The sequence below is a fragment of the Piliocolobus tephrosceles genome, chromosome 11, assembly GCF_002776525.5.
Source record: "Piliocolobus tephrosceles isolate RC106 chromosome 11, ASM277652v3, whole genome shotgun sequence".
In the NCBI taxonomy this organism is placed as follows: Eukaryota; Metazoa; Chordata; class Mammalia; order Primates; family Cercopithecidae; genus Piliocolobus; species Piliocolobus tephrosceles.
The window spans coordinates 58,866,427-58,882,920 of NC_045444.1; the positions used below are offsets into that span (position 1 = coordinate 58,866,427).

The following is a 16,494-nucleotide window of genomic DNA, read 5'->3' on the forward strand; positions in this document are numbered from 1 at the left end:
CGGCTCAAGCCTGTAATCCCAGCACTTTGGAGACCGAGGTGGGTGGATCACCTGAGGTCAGGAGATCGAGATCAGCCTGACCAACATGGTGAAACCCCGTCTCTATTAAAAATAGAAAAATTAGCTGGTCGTGGTGGCAGGCACCTGTAGTCCCAGCTACTCGGGAGGCTGAGGCAGGAGAATGGCGTGAACCCGGCGGGCAGAGCTTGCAGTGAGTGGACATTGCGCCACTGCACTCCAGCCCCTGGGGCGCAGAGCAAGACTCTGTCTCAAAAAAAAAAAAAAAACAAAAAAAAAAAAAAAAAAAAGCTGGGCGTGGTAGTAGCAGGCACCTGTAGTCCCAGCTACTCAGGAGGCTGAGGCAGGAGAATTGCTTGAACCTGGGAGGTGGAGGTTGCAGTGAGCTGAGATTGTGCCACTGCATTCCAGCTTGGGTGACAAGAGTGAAACTCCATCTCAAAAAAAAGAAAGAAGAAAAAAGAAAATCTCTGAAGATGAATGCCTGAAGCTAAGAAGTAGCATGCTGTGGGCCAGTTAAGTGTAGAAAACAGACAGAAAAGTCACTTTTCTTCTGTAGTTTACATTTTAGTGACCAATGTGCATGGATATGGCAAAGCGAAGAGACCCTATGGATAGTGTATGCCCCTGGGGGTTACTGGGTAGGATCAGACTGAAGACAGGTGAGTTATATATGAATGCTTCCTGAGAAAATTGGTCAGAAAATAAACTGAGAAATGCATAGTGCCTCTGCCCCAGTGACTTCACATGTTGAGGAACAAAGCCAGAAGGGATGCCTCTGCCGTGGGAAGCCCAGGTGTCTCTCTGAGCCGGTAGTCTTCCTGGCCCCTAAATCTCCACTCAGTCCCCTCTACCCAGCCTACCACACTTGGAGCAGTGCACTGCAGAGCGAGAAAGCAAAAACAGGATTATGGCAGTTTGCTCAAAAGGGTCGACAGTCATGGGCTATTATTTGCTGTGAAATGATCCTTTATTTTAGGTTTTTAAATGATCAGTGCATCCTAATTCTGTCTGACTAATATGTAGGCAATTTTTTCTAATTTCCATGTTTCCATGATTTCTGTTACTGACATTATTGTTAATTTTATAAGAGCTGGGCTTCATGTGAGTTTTAATTCAGAATAATTATACCTAATATTCTTCACCCTTTGAAGAATAATATGGTTGAATAAAATGTTGTCAGTCAACTGTTTCTCTGTGAACAAGGAGGCAACGGCTACGTTTTTCACTGTTCTTAGTCCCATTTATATGTTCGCTGGACTGTAGTAGATTCAGCCTTAGTGTGATGAGAGGTAAGGATTTACTATGCAATAACATTGCTAGAGCAAATTGTTTTATGACTTTCAATTAAGTAGCATTGACCTACTGTGTGTGTCTTGCTCTCAACTTGAGCTTCCGTAAGAGAAGCTTATGGTTGATTAATTACTCAAATATACTTAGTTAGTGTGCACTAACTAAAATTACACTCATGCCAGTGAGCCCCTGAAATCTTTCAACCTTTTAGTCATATGAAAGGCACAGATGGGTTCAGTGTGCTTCAACGAGAAATCAGGGGCTTTAATATTGTTAGCAATAAATAGTTGCAGATCCGTTTCAGATTCTGCTTTTAGGAATGAAGGGTCTTTAATTTTCTCTGCCTGATACACCACTTCCCTCCCTCTTTCCTCCCTGTTTTCCCCATTTCCAGCCCCCTTGAGGTGCCACATCTAAGCCTGCCCTCCTCTTCAGCACCTAATACCTTTCTTGTTTTCCCATCAAAACCATCCTCCAAGCAGCAGGCAGGGTGATCTTTAAAAACACCCATCAGTTCTTGTCACTTCTCTACTTAGAATGCTTCCTGTAACATGAGGACGATGGTTAAAATTCTTACCATCAAGGCCTGCAAGGCCTTCCCTGTCCTGGCCTCTGTGTGCTGAGGCCTCACTACTCTCCTGTCTTCCCCAATTCCCCTTGCCCTTATTCTCCACCCTACTGGCCTTCTTTGTCCCTTAACACTCGACCTGCTCCCTTTCTCCTTCCTCGCTGCCCCTATCCCCCAAGCCTCCTCAGCCTCGGATTCAGTATCATTTCCCTGACTCCCAAATCTGAACTTGCCCTCCCCTCCCCACCTGACCACATTTTCAATGCACCCTATACATTTTTTCCTTTCCAGCACTTAGCGTCATTGTGTGAATCCAGGTATTTGTACTGTCGTGTGTGGGTAGCTGTCCTCACAAGCCTGCAAGGCCTGGGAGGGGTCCACCATGCCTCCTCTGTCACCCCCCAGCAGGCATGCAGTCAATATTTGTTGACTGACTAAATGAGTGTGGATTTATTCTGCTGTTGCTGCAGGATTAATCTGACTGCCCTCTGTGACTGAGACTTGGCTAAACTATTATTCTTCACAGGTGATAATTCTGCTTTTACTTGAGAGTACTTGAGGCTCCCTACACATAGGGGTCAGAATCTTAAACCGTCACAGGCCACAAGGAGAGAGCATCTCTAACAGGGGGCTTTGTCCACAACTTTATCTGCTTGCTTGTAGTGTCATCCCAGTTGGGCTTTAGTCAGGGGCTCTTAAGTGATTCAGGTTTGGAAAGCATCTTCTATTAGAGCTAAACTTGTGATTCTTGCACTCCAGACCACTGCTCTCAGCAGGTGGGCCATGAATTAAAAATGGTCATAAATTGACAAGCAGAATTTTGCTTCCACTTAGAAATGTCTATAATAGGGCCAAAGATGTAATTAGGTATCACTGAAAGGGCTTCGAAGTTCTTTGTGCCTCATTATGCGGATGCTCTAGAAATCCAGCAACAAGGAAACAGAGTAACTTGCCTTAAGAGGTCAACTCAGTCCAGCCGGTGATCTCTTGTGGGAAAGGCAGTGCATGTGGCTTTAAACAGGTAAACAGAAAGCTTCTGCTTGCAGGCTTCCATTTGTAACTGCTTTGCTTTTTGCCTTCTTATCCACCATTCATGGGTTTAAGAATTCTGTGGTCGTCTGGGATTTTGGAGCCAAGTGTGATGTCCATTTTCATGTCATCTAGAGGTTGTGAAAGAACTCTGGGCAAGAAAGAGAAAACAAGGGTCTAAACATTATGTCACTCTTCTCAGCTATTTTACTGTCTAATCATGAGGCTTTCAGAGAAAGTACAGATGACCTGTTCTTTGTCATGACATTTTATGATCTCAGCTTTAGTATGTTGGGAGAACCTAGTGGAACATAATGAATGGGACCTTATGATGAGACACATCCCCACATCCCCAGAACAGTCCTGTGTTATTCTTTCCCAATCCTGGACACTGCCTCTCCTTATTCTGTCCCTATTCTGAGCACACCCCACCCCAGGTGTTTGCAGCAACGCCTGTCAATTATCCCTGTGGCTTCCTGTTTTTAATGCTTTTCTGGTGCTGATTATCCCAGCCAAGGGGTTTCAGACATATCCCCAGGGAGCTTCTGATGCTTTCGCTATAGCCTGATGATTGCCCAGGAGGAGGGGGAAAGCAAGGGGACAGTTGTGGGAAGGGGTGTGCCCAAAGCTCAGGCAGCATCCGGTTGGGAATGTGGTAGCTGCTAGGTGCCAGTAGTCGTGTGCCACTCTGGCCTCCCTGATGGAGGCTCCTCCTTGGTAGTGGGCAGCAGCTTGGAGAACACCCAGAAAAGGCCTCACGGAGTGCCAGGAAGGCCCTGACCTCCACGGTAGGGAGTCCTGCCTGCCAGGACCCTGTCTTCTCTTGTCAGATGGCTCAGCTTGGTTCAAGCTGCCAGCCTTCCTTTCTTCTCTGCGTCTTGCTTTGTAAACTGAGTCTCAGAAAGTGACATGTCTCCTCCTTCAGGAGATGCCACCCAACTTTTGTATGCCAGCTCCTGGGCTACCTCTAGGCCATATGGAGACTTTGTGCACATTATAAAAAGGGGTCCCCTGCCCCAGGCAGGAGCAGCCCCAGGCCAGGGCTCAAGGCGTGTGCAGCAGAGCTGGGTTTACCCCCACCACCCTTTCCCCAGTCTGGTGGTTGCTCTGCCAGCCTTCCAGCCAGAATTCCTCAGTGGCCTTGATGGAGACAATTAATTGGCTGTGAGATGGACCAGGTTTCAACCTTTCTAAGACTGTCATCTTTTGTTTCATTTTAGAAAATATTAATATAGTCTGTATACTAATACTGTATTAGTCAGTATTCTAATATATTTGCAACTCAATCTGGGGACAGGCATCTGGCCTCACTGGCCTGAGGACTTCTCTCCCTTCCCATCCCTTCTTATTGCCTTCCCTCTTCCTTCTATTCTGAGCCACAGGCACTTACTTTGCTCTAAAAACTAGCCAATTGTAATTGGCAGGTTAATTTTTTTAAACGATTCTCTTAGTAACAAACAGCTCAGAGGGCAGAAAGGCTTTGCTTATGTTTGTTAGGTTATTTCTGGGCTTTCTCTCTTGTGCTTTTCCTTTCTCCATCACTTTGGAGCTCATTGCTTTCTCCTTGGACTATTTTACCATGTGGGTGAAAAATAGGTGGTACATTATAAAATTATTTAAGAAAGTCTATTGTTTAAATTCTCGTTTTCCCACAGCTCCATTTAGCAGACGATCAATAGGTGTGTTGTGGGTCATTGTGTGCGTATCAACAGCCTCAGTGATGTGAAGCTGTAATGTAGAAAATGTTCTTTCTCGAAGCTGGAGACTATCTGGTTGGAAAAATTCATCAAATATGCTGGGGTTCACTTAACCCTTGGTTTATTGTTACAACTACCATTATTATTATTACTATCCAGAACCATTTACTAAGTGCCTGATATGTGCAGGGAACTGTTATAGATTTTATTTCTTATCCTCACAATGGTCGTGAAAGATGGTGCTGTTATCCCAGTTTCCTTACCCAGGAGACTGAGGTATGTAACTGACCCATGTTCACACAGGTAGCATGTGGTGGAATCAGAATTAAGACCCTAGTCTTGTGTGATTTAAATGTCTACACACTTTCCGTAACATCAGAGGTTCTTGGCTTTTTCACTGAAGCTCCCAAATGCAGAGGAAATCAATACCTAATGCCTGGGGTCTATACCCTTTGTAGCTAGAAGTAGCCAGCAGCCAGATCAGAATTTCTTTGAAGTCTCATGCTTTAATCTTTAAAATTTATGCAAATTTAGCTTTCTACTCCATAATATAAAAGTATAAAAATAATCCTTTAAACTACTTGACATAGAAGAAAATTTGAGCTCCCGGAAGAGCTCCTGTTTATTCTTCTCACATCCCTTTCTGCTCTGCTGGGTCCCACACCGGGTGTCTGCACACCTCGGTTGCGAAGGCCAGCATTGCACTCTGATGCATCACAGTTAAATCCTTAGTACCAGTTTTGTTGATAAACCTTTCCGTTAAGGTGCAAACTGTCACTTGGCCAACCCTCAACCATAGAAGTCATCTTAACAGAGGGTAGAGTCCCTAACACTTCGTAGACAAATCCTAAATTGGTCTTTGTTGATTCTTCATGGAGATCTTTGAGTGACATCTGTCTGGCTGGAAGTTTAGAGATGATTTAATCTTGTGGTTTGTAAACTTGTATATTTTAGGAGCCAAAGTTATTTTTCAAATGAAACTATTCTTGGAACTTTAATTTATGAAACAAAAAATAAAGACACTCTAGTGACCACTGAGGCTGAAGGCCATGTTTGTGTGGTGTGCCCTGGGCTGAAGGTACTCCAGGGACCCCAGATTCTGCAGAATGGATCTAATTCAAAGCACTCATTTTACTGATGGGGAGACTGAAGCCAGAGAGCTTGAGGGACTTGTCTGTAATGACCCAACTGATTAGCAGTAAGGAGCCAAGCCAGCCAAGTGCTTCTAAGACCCTTGAAAGTCCTTGAGGTTTTCTTGTCATTTGAAGAACTAATTTCCTAACTGCCCTCAGAGGTCCTGGAGGGTTGGGAAAGAGAGTGTGCATGAGTCTGTCTGATAGGGGCCTCCCACATGTATTAGCACCATGGCAGGGTGGCCTTAGTGTCAGGAGTGAGACTGGTGCCCTGGGCCTCAGAGACAGAACTCAATCCAGACTGGTGACCTGCTGCACAAGCTGCCCCACCTCTCAAAAGGGCCTTGTAGAAGCTTCTCTGGACGTGAGCAGCATGCTCTGTAACAAAAGCCTGAGCCCTCCCAAGTGTTGCTCGAGGCATGCATTCTCAAGGTCACCGTGCAAGAGTTTCGGAGTAACACTAGAGCTCACCATTCCCTTCTCCACCTCAAAGCACTGATTCAGTGTTCTACTCTGTTCTTCTCCTGATTATTGATTTATCTCTGCTAACTCTCTATCATTGTAGGACTTGAGCCAAAGACATAGCTCTTTCCCAAGTGCGTATGGCAATTTGAAAAATGACTGAGTGAGGTCATTGATGTTGTTAAGGTGTTAGAGTGTGTTGGGATCCAGGGAAAGGGTTTACAGGGGGAAGTGCACCAGGGCCCCAGAGAGGACATTGTTCAAGAGCTCAGCCAGGCCACCACACACCTCCACAGCCAGAGTGTGGAGGGCATGTGGGGGCCGCATAAAGACCTGCTGGGTCACCTCTGAACCACTGCTGGCCCCAGGTTTAAGCTGACCTGTGCTGACTTATATGTGCAGGCCTTATTAAGCACAGCCTTGGCAATCCCCTTAAGTTTTATTTTGATTTTCAGAGAACTTGAAGTGACTATTAAACTTCTATAAAGATATGAACTGCTCCACAATCTAGCATTACTGATATGGTCATCTCTCTTTTATTTTTTTTCAATTCATCAGCTAAACACCAATAAAGCCTACTAGAAGACTGCCCAGTATCCAACTCCCCAAATCCCTCTACCTCAGGAGGATTTTACAGCAGAAGGGAATTACCCCACCTCTGCATGGGGTAATCTAAGAGAGAGGACTGTCTGCTCATGCCGCTGTGGGATGACCCTTGCTGCCAGGTGCCAGGCATGCTCTGTGATTTGGCTGCAGGCCAGCCCCATCAGTTCGTCCCCTGGCCAGACAGACACAGTGGGTGATCCCACGGCCTCAGTGTTTGCTCAGCCAAGAGCGCTTCAGGCTTGGGCTCCCAAAATTGTACCATTGGCCCTCATCTATTTCAGGCCACATTGACATGGTGCCATCTGGTTTAGCAGTTGTCACCTTGAAAACCTAGAATCCTTATATCCCGATCCTCAAATAGTGTCTGCACACCACTTTGAGGGCCATAAACTCTACAGCTTCCCTGTTAAATGTGGCTCACTAATTTCCAAGGTGACCTTCCAGCCCTGCTTATTCATTGTAGAAGCCAGATCTTCCAATTGCCTATGTTTAATCTCTACTATTCCTTTTATCTATTGTTGTCTAACCAAACACACCAAATGTAGTGTCATGAAGTAACCACCATTCTGTTACATGTATGGATTCCCTGAGGAATCTGAAAAGGGCATAAAGGGATGGCTTGTCCCTGCCCCACACTGTCTTGGCCTCAGCTGGAAAGACATGAATGGCTGGAGTTGATCTGAGCACCTGGAAGCTGGAATCATTTGGAGGCTTCAGAGGCTGGCCTCAGTGGAACTGTGGAACAGAGCACTTCTGTGTGGTCTCTCCATGCAGCTTAGCTTCTCACAGCATGGCAGATGGCTTCTAAGAGGCAGCACCCCAGTAGAGAATTTCTAGACCAAGTGTTCCTGGAGACCAAGGAGAAGCTGCAAGGTTTCTTCTGACCTAGCCTGGGAAGTCACACAGCATCACATCCACTGCATCCTACTGGTTACAACAGAATCACATAGGTCAGCCCAAGTTCAAAAGGAGGGAAACTAGATGGTCCCTACTGATGCAGGAAAGAGAGCATCACCTTTCAAGAAAGCGTGTGGAATGAGAGATCGTGTTACATTCATCTTTAGAAAAGGTAGACTGCCTCAGTCCACTGTCTGGCCATGACCGTTCACAACCCCTGCCACATCCAAAATGCACTCTGTCCTTTCTTGAGACTCCCAGAGTTTTTCCTGTTATGGCATCAACTCAAAGTCCAGGATCCCGTCAGCTAAATCAGATCTAGATGTGGGTGAGGCACCTTGAATGCCGTTTCTTAGGTACAGTTCCCTGATGATACTTCTTCTCGATCTGAGACCTATGAATGAAAGGGACAAGTTATGTGTCCCCCACACCCAGCAAACAATGGGTATAGGAGATAGGGAAACTGCAGCAGACGTTCTCACTTAACAAGGGGGGAAGGTTGGAATGTGTGGCGCGTAAGTCACCAGTCTGTAGCAATTCTGAAGTCCAGCGGGGCAAATGGCAGGTCCTTGACTAAGGTCCAGTTCACTTTCTAGGAGTTGTTTTCTGTGGCTCCTGGCTTTTCTGCCTTTTTTGTTTTTTTTTTTTTTGGAGATAGAGTCTCACTCTGTCACCTAGTCTGGAGTACAGTGGTACAATCTCAGCTCACTGCAACCTCCACCTCCCGGGTTCAAGGGATTCTCCTGCCTCAGCCTCCTGAGTAGCTGGAATTATAGGCGTGCACCACCACACCCGGCTAATTTCTGTATTTTTAGTAGAGACGAAGTTTCACAATGTTGGCCAGGCAGGTCTCAAACTCCTGACCTCAAGTGATCTGCCTGCCTTGGCCTCCCAAAATGTTGGGATTACAGACATGAACCACTGTGCTCAGCCTATTTTTTTTTTTTTTTTTTTTTAAGAGACAGCATTTTGCTCTGTTGCTCAAGCTGGAGTGCAGTGATCACTGCTCATTGTAGCCTGGAACTCCTGGACCCATGTGATCCTCCCACCTCAGCCTCCCCAGTAGCCAGGATTACAGGTACACGCCACCAGGCCTGGCTAATATTTTAATTTGTTGTAGAGATAAGGTCTGATTATGTTGCCCAGGCTGGTCTCGAACTCCTGGCCTCAAGCATTCCTCCCACCTCTGCCTCCCAAAGTGCTAGGAATACAGGTGTGGGCCACCACACCCAGTCTGGTTCTGCCTTCTGGGTTTTTAGTTCTACCTTCTGAGTCATGTTCTCTTTTCATAAAATGTAGTCTGTGTTGTAGCTGAGTATTTCTCAGTCTGCTTCCTGCTCATAGAACTTGAAGGGTCCAAAGGATTCTTTTTATTAGTTACTGTCTCTGTTTATTACAGTCCAGGATAGTGTAATTTGTTGAAAATCTTAATGGGTTTCTTATGTATCAATTTATCATCCATTTCATTAGACAAAACCATACCCATGTGCATCTTTGCATAAGCATTTTTCTACTTTGAACCTTTTCGTGGTTACTGTGATATAACATCCTTAAGATTCTTTAAAAAGTCTTTTGCATATCTAAAACAATCTGTGAAGCACCACCTTAAATCTTTCTGAAGTCTTAAAGCGGGGTTTTACAGTTGCACCGTTGGCCTCCTTACTCTGAGGCTTTATTTTCCTACCAATGCCCTATATTTGATCTTTGTCATGAGGCCCTTTCTAACTTTGAAAATCTTTTATTGAGAGAGGTTAGACATAGCTTTATTTTTGAACTCTACAAGTCCTAGACCCTAATTTATATTTACTCTAAATTCTGATTGCAAACTAAATGACTCCTTTGTTAGCTCATCTGTGTATGCACCTTAAAATATACAGCCAAGAGAAAGCAGCTGCCACGGGTGTTTTGCCTAGAAGCCTCTTTGGCTAGATCCATCAGTTCCTTGGGGACACTTTTCATTTTCTACATTACTGCAGGCATCAGTTTTGCTCAACTTTCCACCACTGCAAAACAAGGGTGAGTGTCTTCTATCTTCCATTAATATCTCCCTCACTCTATTTTTTTTTTTTTTTTTTTGAGACGGAGTTTCTGTCTGTTGCCCAGGCTGGAGTGCAGTAGCACGATCTCGGCTCACTTCTACCTCCGCCTCCCAGGTTCAAGCAATTCTCCTGCCTCAGCCTCTCAAGTAGCTGGAATTATAGGCGCTCACCACCACGCCTGGCTCTTTTTTGTATTGTTAATAGAGATGGGGTTTCACCATGTTGGCCAGGCTGGTCTCGGACTCCTGACCTCAGGTGATCCACCTGCCTCAGCCTCCCAAAGTGCTGGGATTACAGGCATGAGCCACTGCGCCTGGCCCTCACTCTTCTTTAAACTGTCATCAAATCTCCACCAACCCCATCAGGCTTCCTTAAAAAATTCATGCCACACATCTTAGGTTTTGTTGTACCACCACCTCACTTTCAGGTATCAAATTCTGCTTCATTTATCTATTGCTGTGTAACAAACCATGCCAAACTTAACAGCAAGTGCCAACCATCACCTTATTATGCTCACAGATTTCTATGGGTCAGGAATTTGAACAGGATGCTGTGGGGAATAACTTGTCTTTGCTCCATTATACCTGGAGCCTCATCTGGGAATACTTGAAAGACAAAAGTGACTTGAGTGGCTGGAGGTGACTTGGCTGGCTGGGAGCTAGAATTATCTGGATGCTTCTTCAGTCATATGTTGGCTCCTGGGTTGGAATGATTCCAAGGCTGGAGTCAGCTGGGAGAGTTGACAAGAGCACTCATATGTAAGTTCTTATTTTCTCTAACTCCTTCCTTTAAATTTTTTTTTTTGTTTTGATTGTTTGTATGGTTTTTGTTTGTTTGCTTGATGTCTTACTGGTAGAATCATTTCTTCCATTTCTTTTGAAATCTATTTGAGAGTTTAATAATACATGTAAAATAGAGAAGAACATTAACCATTGTGGAGTCTCATGGAATAAAATTCAATAGTTCTAAAGAATGAATAGTGAAAACTAAGTCTCTCTCCTTCTTGACCCTCAGCCACCCAGACCTCTTTTCCAGAGACAATCCTTGCTACTACTTTCTTGTAGATAGTCTACACATTTACAGATCTTTATGTATATTCACACACAAACATCTTTTATTCCCACAAAATGGTATATACACCATGCTGTAGTTTGCTTTTTAAATTTAAAAGCAGTAGATCATTCCATATCTGTATATAAGTAGTACTGCTTCATTCTTTGTCATGGCTGCATACCATTCCAACAGCATCTGTTTATCAAGAAATAACCCATCATCATCTCAGAAAGTAACCCAGTGTCCTCTACTAATGGACATTTGGGTAATTTCCTGTTTTGTTGTTGTTTGGTTTACTATTACATACAAGCACATGTGTTTGCGTATGTATTGAGGTATTTCAGGAGACTCCACATCTGCCCTCTGAGGGAGGTTCCTAGCTCAGTCAAAGGAAATATGCATTTTTTGGGTGGGGGGACAGTTTCACTCAGTTGCCCAGGCTGGAGCGCGATCTCGGCTCACTGCAACTTCCGCCTCCTGGGTTCAAGCAATTCTCCCACCTCAGCCTCCCAAGTAACTGGGATTACAGGCCTAAGCCACCATGCCCTGCCAGAAATATGCACTTTAAAATTTGATAGATACAGTCACTGGCCACTGAAAATGGAAAAAGAGAGGAAAGGAGAGAGAAAGAAAAGAGAAGGAAAGAGAGAAGAAAGAAAAAGGAAAGAAAGAAAAGAAAAGAAAAAAAAAAAAAGAATTACATAGATATTTCCAAATTGCCTGCCACTGAGGTTGTATCATTTTACACTCCCATAAGCAATATATGAGGTAAGCTGTTTGCTTCATTCTCATCAATAGTGTATTAGCAAACTTTTTGGAACTTTGCCAATTCTGACAGGTAAAAAATTGTATTGCACTGTAGTTTTTATGTGTCATTCTGTTATGAGTGAGGTTCTGCATCTTTTCATATGGTATTTTCTCTTATGAACTGCTTTTTAAATTTGTGCTTGGAAGATGAAATGGTGCCCAAAGATCAAGCAATATGCAAATTATTTAGAAATCACCTTTCTGATACAGGTTTTATTCTAGTTAGCTCTTTTTATCCTAATTAATATAGGGCATTCTGCAGGCTACTACGTAAGAGTCAATCTCCCAACTTTAGTGAATGTTTATTAAAGAGTGCCCCATCAATTTTAAGGAATGACTTTTAATTTACAAGTATAGATATTTCCACCCTGATTTGATAATCTTCACTCTACCAAAAGCTGTTATGCTGGAACCCATGTTGTCTTATTAAATGAATTTTTAAAAATTCAATTCAGCAGTGACATGAATGAAACAATTAGAAAGTTTGACCATCAACTGGATATTATGGATATATTACATTTTTTTAGCTGTGATAATGGTATTGTGGTCTTATTTGGGGGGAAAAGGAGTCTTTATCTTTTAGAAATTCCTGATGAAATAATTATGAATTAAATGATATGATATCTGGCTGGGCATAGTGGCTCAAGCCTGTAATCCCAGCACTTTGGGAGGCTGAGACGGGTGGATCGCTTTGAACCCGGAAGTTCGACACCAGCCTAGACCACATGATGAAACCCTGTTTATCAAAAAAAAAAAGAAAAAAAAATCAGCCAGGTGTGGTGGTATGTGCCTGTGGTCCAGTCCCAGCTACTCTGGAGGCTGAGGCTGGAGAATTGCTTGAACCAGGGAGGCAGAGGATGCAGTGAGCCGAGAGTGCTCAACTGCACTCCAGCCTGGGCAACAGAGTGAGACCCTGTCTCAAAAAAAAAAAAAAAGGATATCTGAGATTTGCTTCAAAATAATTCTAGAAGGGGTAAGTGGATATATGTGTAGATGAAATAGTATTGGTCATGAGTTAATAATTATTGAAGTTGAATGTGGAACATGTGGTATTCTATTTCTGTATCTGTTGAAATTTTCTAGAAAAATTTAGAGATTCAACAGATAAGTACTAAGTTTGTATCATGTGCAAGATATAGTTCCCTGTGTTGAAGAAAATAGACATTTCACAAGTACACAGGACCTTGTTTACTTGTTCTGTGCTGTAAGCCTATCCTGAGACTTGTTCTGTGCTGTAAGCCCATCCTGAGACACTGTACACAATAGATGCTCAATATGCACAAGTCCTGCCCACACACTCCTGCCCACAGGGCTGCTCTAGTTTCTGTTCCCACTAGCAGCGACCCTGATGATGTGCTCCACAAGACAGCAACAGACCAGGTGCTATGGGGCTTGAAGGAAGGTGAAGTCTCATTCATTCAGGAATTAGGAAGGTGCTTCCGGGGAGCTCATGGGGACTGACATTAAGGTGCCTGAGACAAAGAACCCCCATCACATCCAAGACAATGCTTCTAAGCAAAGTGAAATGGCCCCTTCAATTTAACAGGAAGTATTTCTTTTAGGAGCCTGTTAGGGAGTTACTAATGGTAATCAAGGGTCACAAAACCTTACAACATAACCAGTCCTTATCTGCTCTCTCTGGGCCTGTTTTATTTACAGTCCAGAATAATATGATGCCCAGAAATGTGCTGCTTAATGAATGCTCTCTCATGAAAAAGAAGAGAATGAGAATTAGGAAATTATCAAAGGAAGTATCAGGAGTGCAGGGTGATATATTGGTCCTGTGGGTATGTCTGAGTGATCACTTAGCTCAGAGGCTGAGGAAATCTTGGTTTTAATGGTTGCATGCAGGTGTTGGTATAGTTGCCTCAGAATGAGAAGAAAAAAAGAATTTTTAAAAAGCTAGTTACATCTTGACTAGAAGAAGGCTCTTTTGAGAAAGCATCAATGTCACATTACAAACGCCATTCAAATCTACCAAATGGGCCAGATGGTTGCCCCAATACTGCGTGCTGCCAGCTGCCCATTGCTACAGATGAAGTCTTTTCTGCTGACGTTCATGCAACCCACAAGCACACTATGGAGTGTTGATTCTTTTGATGCTCTTTAACATGTATGTGTCATCGCAATTATAAACCATAAATATACATGACACCATGCAATAAATAAAATTGCCCAGCTTCCATTCTGAAAGGGGAGGAGACTGTATTTATGACCTGAGAAGAGAGGGCGGCTAATATTCATTTTCCATTCTTTATAAATGTCACTCCTCTCTAGTTGGATGCTCTAGATGGCTTTATTCTCACCAAGCCTTATCCCTCCCAAACAGCACAGACTCCTGGGGCTAATACCTTATGCTAAGTGCCAGGTTTTAGAGCAAGCCTGGACCAAAAGTCAGGCAGATACAGTTCAGGGGAATCCAAATAGTTCTAAATTAAGCTAAACTATTTTATTTGACACATACCAAAAGTTCTTTGCAGGTCACATAAAACAGGCAGGTGTACGATGTAAAAGGAAGTAGGTAAATGGAAGCGCGTCAGCTTCTTTCAAAAAAGACATTTTCCTCAAGATGCATTTCTTTTTGCTTTGAAAGAAGCTGATTCAGTGCCATTCACCTATTAAGTAGGCAGCACATTTATTTGTATATGCATCTATAAAGCTCAAGTGCCTTTTCCCTCTACAAAAAGCTGAGCTTGTGTTTATGGGGCTGGGGAGGGGGGCAGGGGGTGCTAAATATCCCACACAATTCAGGCAGCCACAAATATATAAATGAACTGGCGGAGATAGAACCCCTGCCCCCAGGCACATTCAGTCTTATTCAGGAAGACCTGTTTAGAACACAACATCTTTATTTCAGACCAGAGACCCCGGAGAACACGTTTCATGGCTCTATAAATACAAGGCTCAGATGCTTCCTGACACCCAGCATTTCTGCTTTTTAACATGTAAATAAATGAATGATCAAAGCAAGTAAATATCTATGTGTTGAGTTTACAATCTTGTCTTTCAGAAATATCGACAGTATATGGCAGGACTTCTGGCTCCTCCTTATGGTGTTATGGAAACGGGCTCTAACAATGACAGTAAGTGGAAAATGTGAACATTTTGTATCTAAAAATGTGTCGTGTGGTGTGTGTTTTCATGTGACAAAAAATATGTCCTACACCAGCTTGTCAGAGTAAGTCTCCAGACTCTTTTGTGGATAAACAAACCTGCCAGCTCACACTGGAGATATTTTTAAAGAAATGGTTAATATAGTATTATTCTGTGGTCTTAGCTGATAGAGAGCAGTATGCTCTGGTGCCAGCTGGAACTTCAGCATGCATAGAATACTTTCATCTTATAGTGAATCTTCATCTTATAGTGAAATCCAGTGTTGTTTCTGTGCCCTTTTAAAGAAGGGATGCACGAACTGTATTTGTCTCAGTCCCTTCTGGATACCTGAGAGCCCCACCTCTTGCTTTTTTTTTTTTTTTTACTCTATTGATGAAGAGAAGTGGGGTGAGTCATTTATTTAATCTTCTAAATCATAGCCACTTCCAATCCCAGGCCTTTGTGAACTTTAGATGCCCTTACCACACACACACACACACACACACACACACACACACACACACAAAGTCACTATGGAAGGTGACAGGTTAATTTGCTTAACTGTAGTAATCATTTCACTATGTATATGTATATCAAAACAGTGTGTTGTACATATTAAATATTTTTAATTTAAAATATCCAGGACTTTTATTAGAGACCAGTCTCTGGCTGTTCAGCAAAAAAAAGGAAGTTTTTCTCTGTGGTTCTCTTCTCTTGTGGGTCCCCACTAGACTCAGAGAAACCCGTATGTCCCTGGAGTCTTTTGATCCGTTCATGTGTGTCGGAAACATGGTTAGTGTTCGTTACCATTGCATCTATGAGTCTCCTTATGAAGCTCTTGTGTGTATACATATAACAAGATTCCAGGATTCCTGGAGTCTTTGGAGCTATAGTGCTTCAGCCAGCAGACCCAGTGATGTAGCAGGTAGGCCCTGCATCTTCAGAGCCACAGCCAGTCACCCTTCAGTTCCTCTTCCTGTATCCTAGAATTCCCACCCTCCCTCACTGACTCGTCACTCACTGCAAGAGATCTTTCTCTGTGCTTGACCATGATCCTGAGTGAGCATCTTCCTTCTCCTCCCCTCAGTTCACTATTTCTATGCAGCCTATGCTCCCCGTTTGCTTTCTGCTTTCCTGCAGAGGAGGAGGGTGGGAGGGAAAGGCTTATCCTTCCTTTCCTCTCTTGTTCGTGCTTTCTTTCTCTCCTGACTGAGCCAGGGATGGCTGGCTAATTAAAGGACCTGAGTTGCAATCCCAGCAGTGCTGTCTCCTAGCTGATGTCTGGCAAGGCACTCAGTCTCTCTGTGCCTCGGTTTCCTCAGAGGATTGTTGTGAAGATCAAGTGAATCAAAATATGTTAAGTGTTTCAAAGGGTGCCAGGCATGTAAAAAGCTCCCAAATGGCATTGGCTATTATTTCCTCACCTCCAGTCACTCTTCAGCCCCTCAAAGTCTGGCTTTTGCCCCATACTTCTTGAATAAACCACTCTAAAGTTACCAGTGACCAACCAATAACCAGACCCGATGGTTCCCGTTGCCCACGTCCAGACTCCATTCCGCCTTGGCTCCCAGGGCACCGCTGTGTTATCCTGGCTTCCTCCTCCCTCTCTGGCCACTCACATTTTGGTCTCCTCCGTAGGTACTTCTTCCCTTCCCCTTACTGAAGAGTTTAGCCATGGCTTCTTTTCTCTTTCCTTCTGCATACTCACTTTCCCGTCTTCCATGGCATCCTTTCCTGCAACTGATACAAACACTTCCCAAATCAACACCTCTGTTTGATCCTTCCAGGGGCAGCCTAAC

At 43.7% G+C, this 16,494-nt stretch overlaps 1 protein-coding gene across 21 annotated transcripts in view; it reads left to right on the forward strand.

Moving 5' to 3' along the window:
- The window catches only part of RAPGEF4 (Rap guanine nucleotide exchange factor 4), a 312,185-nt gene that overhangs the window by 162,415 nt on the left and 133,276 nt on the right, over nucleotides 1-16,494 (forward strand). For 20 of the 21 annotated variants that reach the window (XR_004229213.1, XR_004229214.1, XR_004229215.1 and 17 more), the window contains one exon: nucleotides 14,613-14,685. The exons of the other annotated variant lie outside the window; for it this stretch is intronic. Coding sequence is in view for 17 of the 20 variants with exons in the window: in XM_031936487.1 (XP_031792347.1) it covers nucleotides 14,613-14,685 (73 nt within the window). In the remaining 3 variants the exon portion in view is untranslated. The remainder of the gene's footprint in view (nucleotides 1-14,612; nucleotides 14,686-16,494) is intronic. 21 annotated transcript variants of the gene reach the window in all.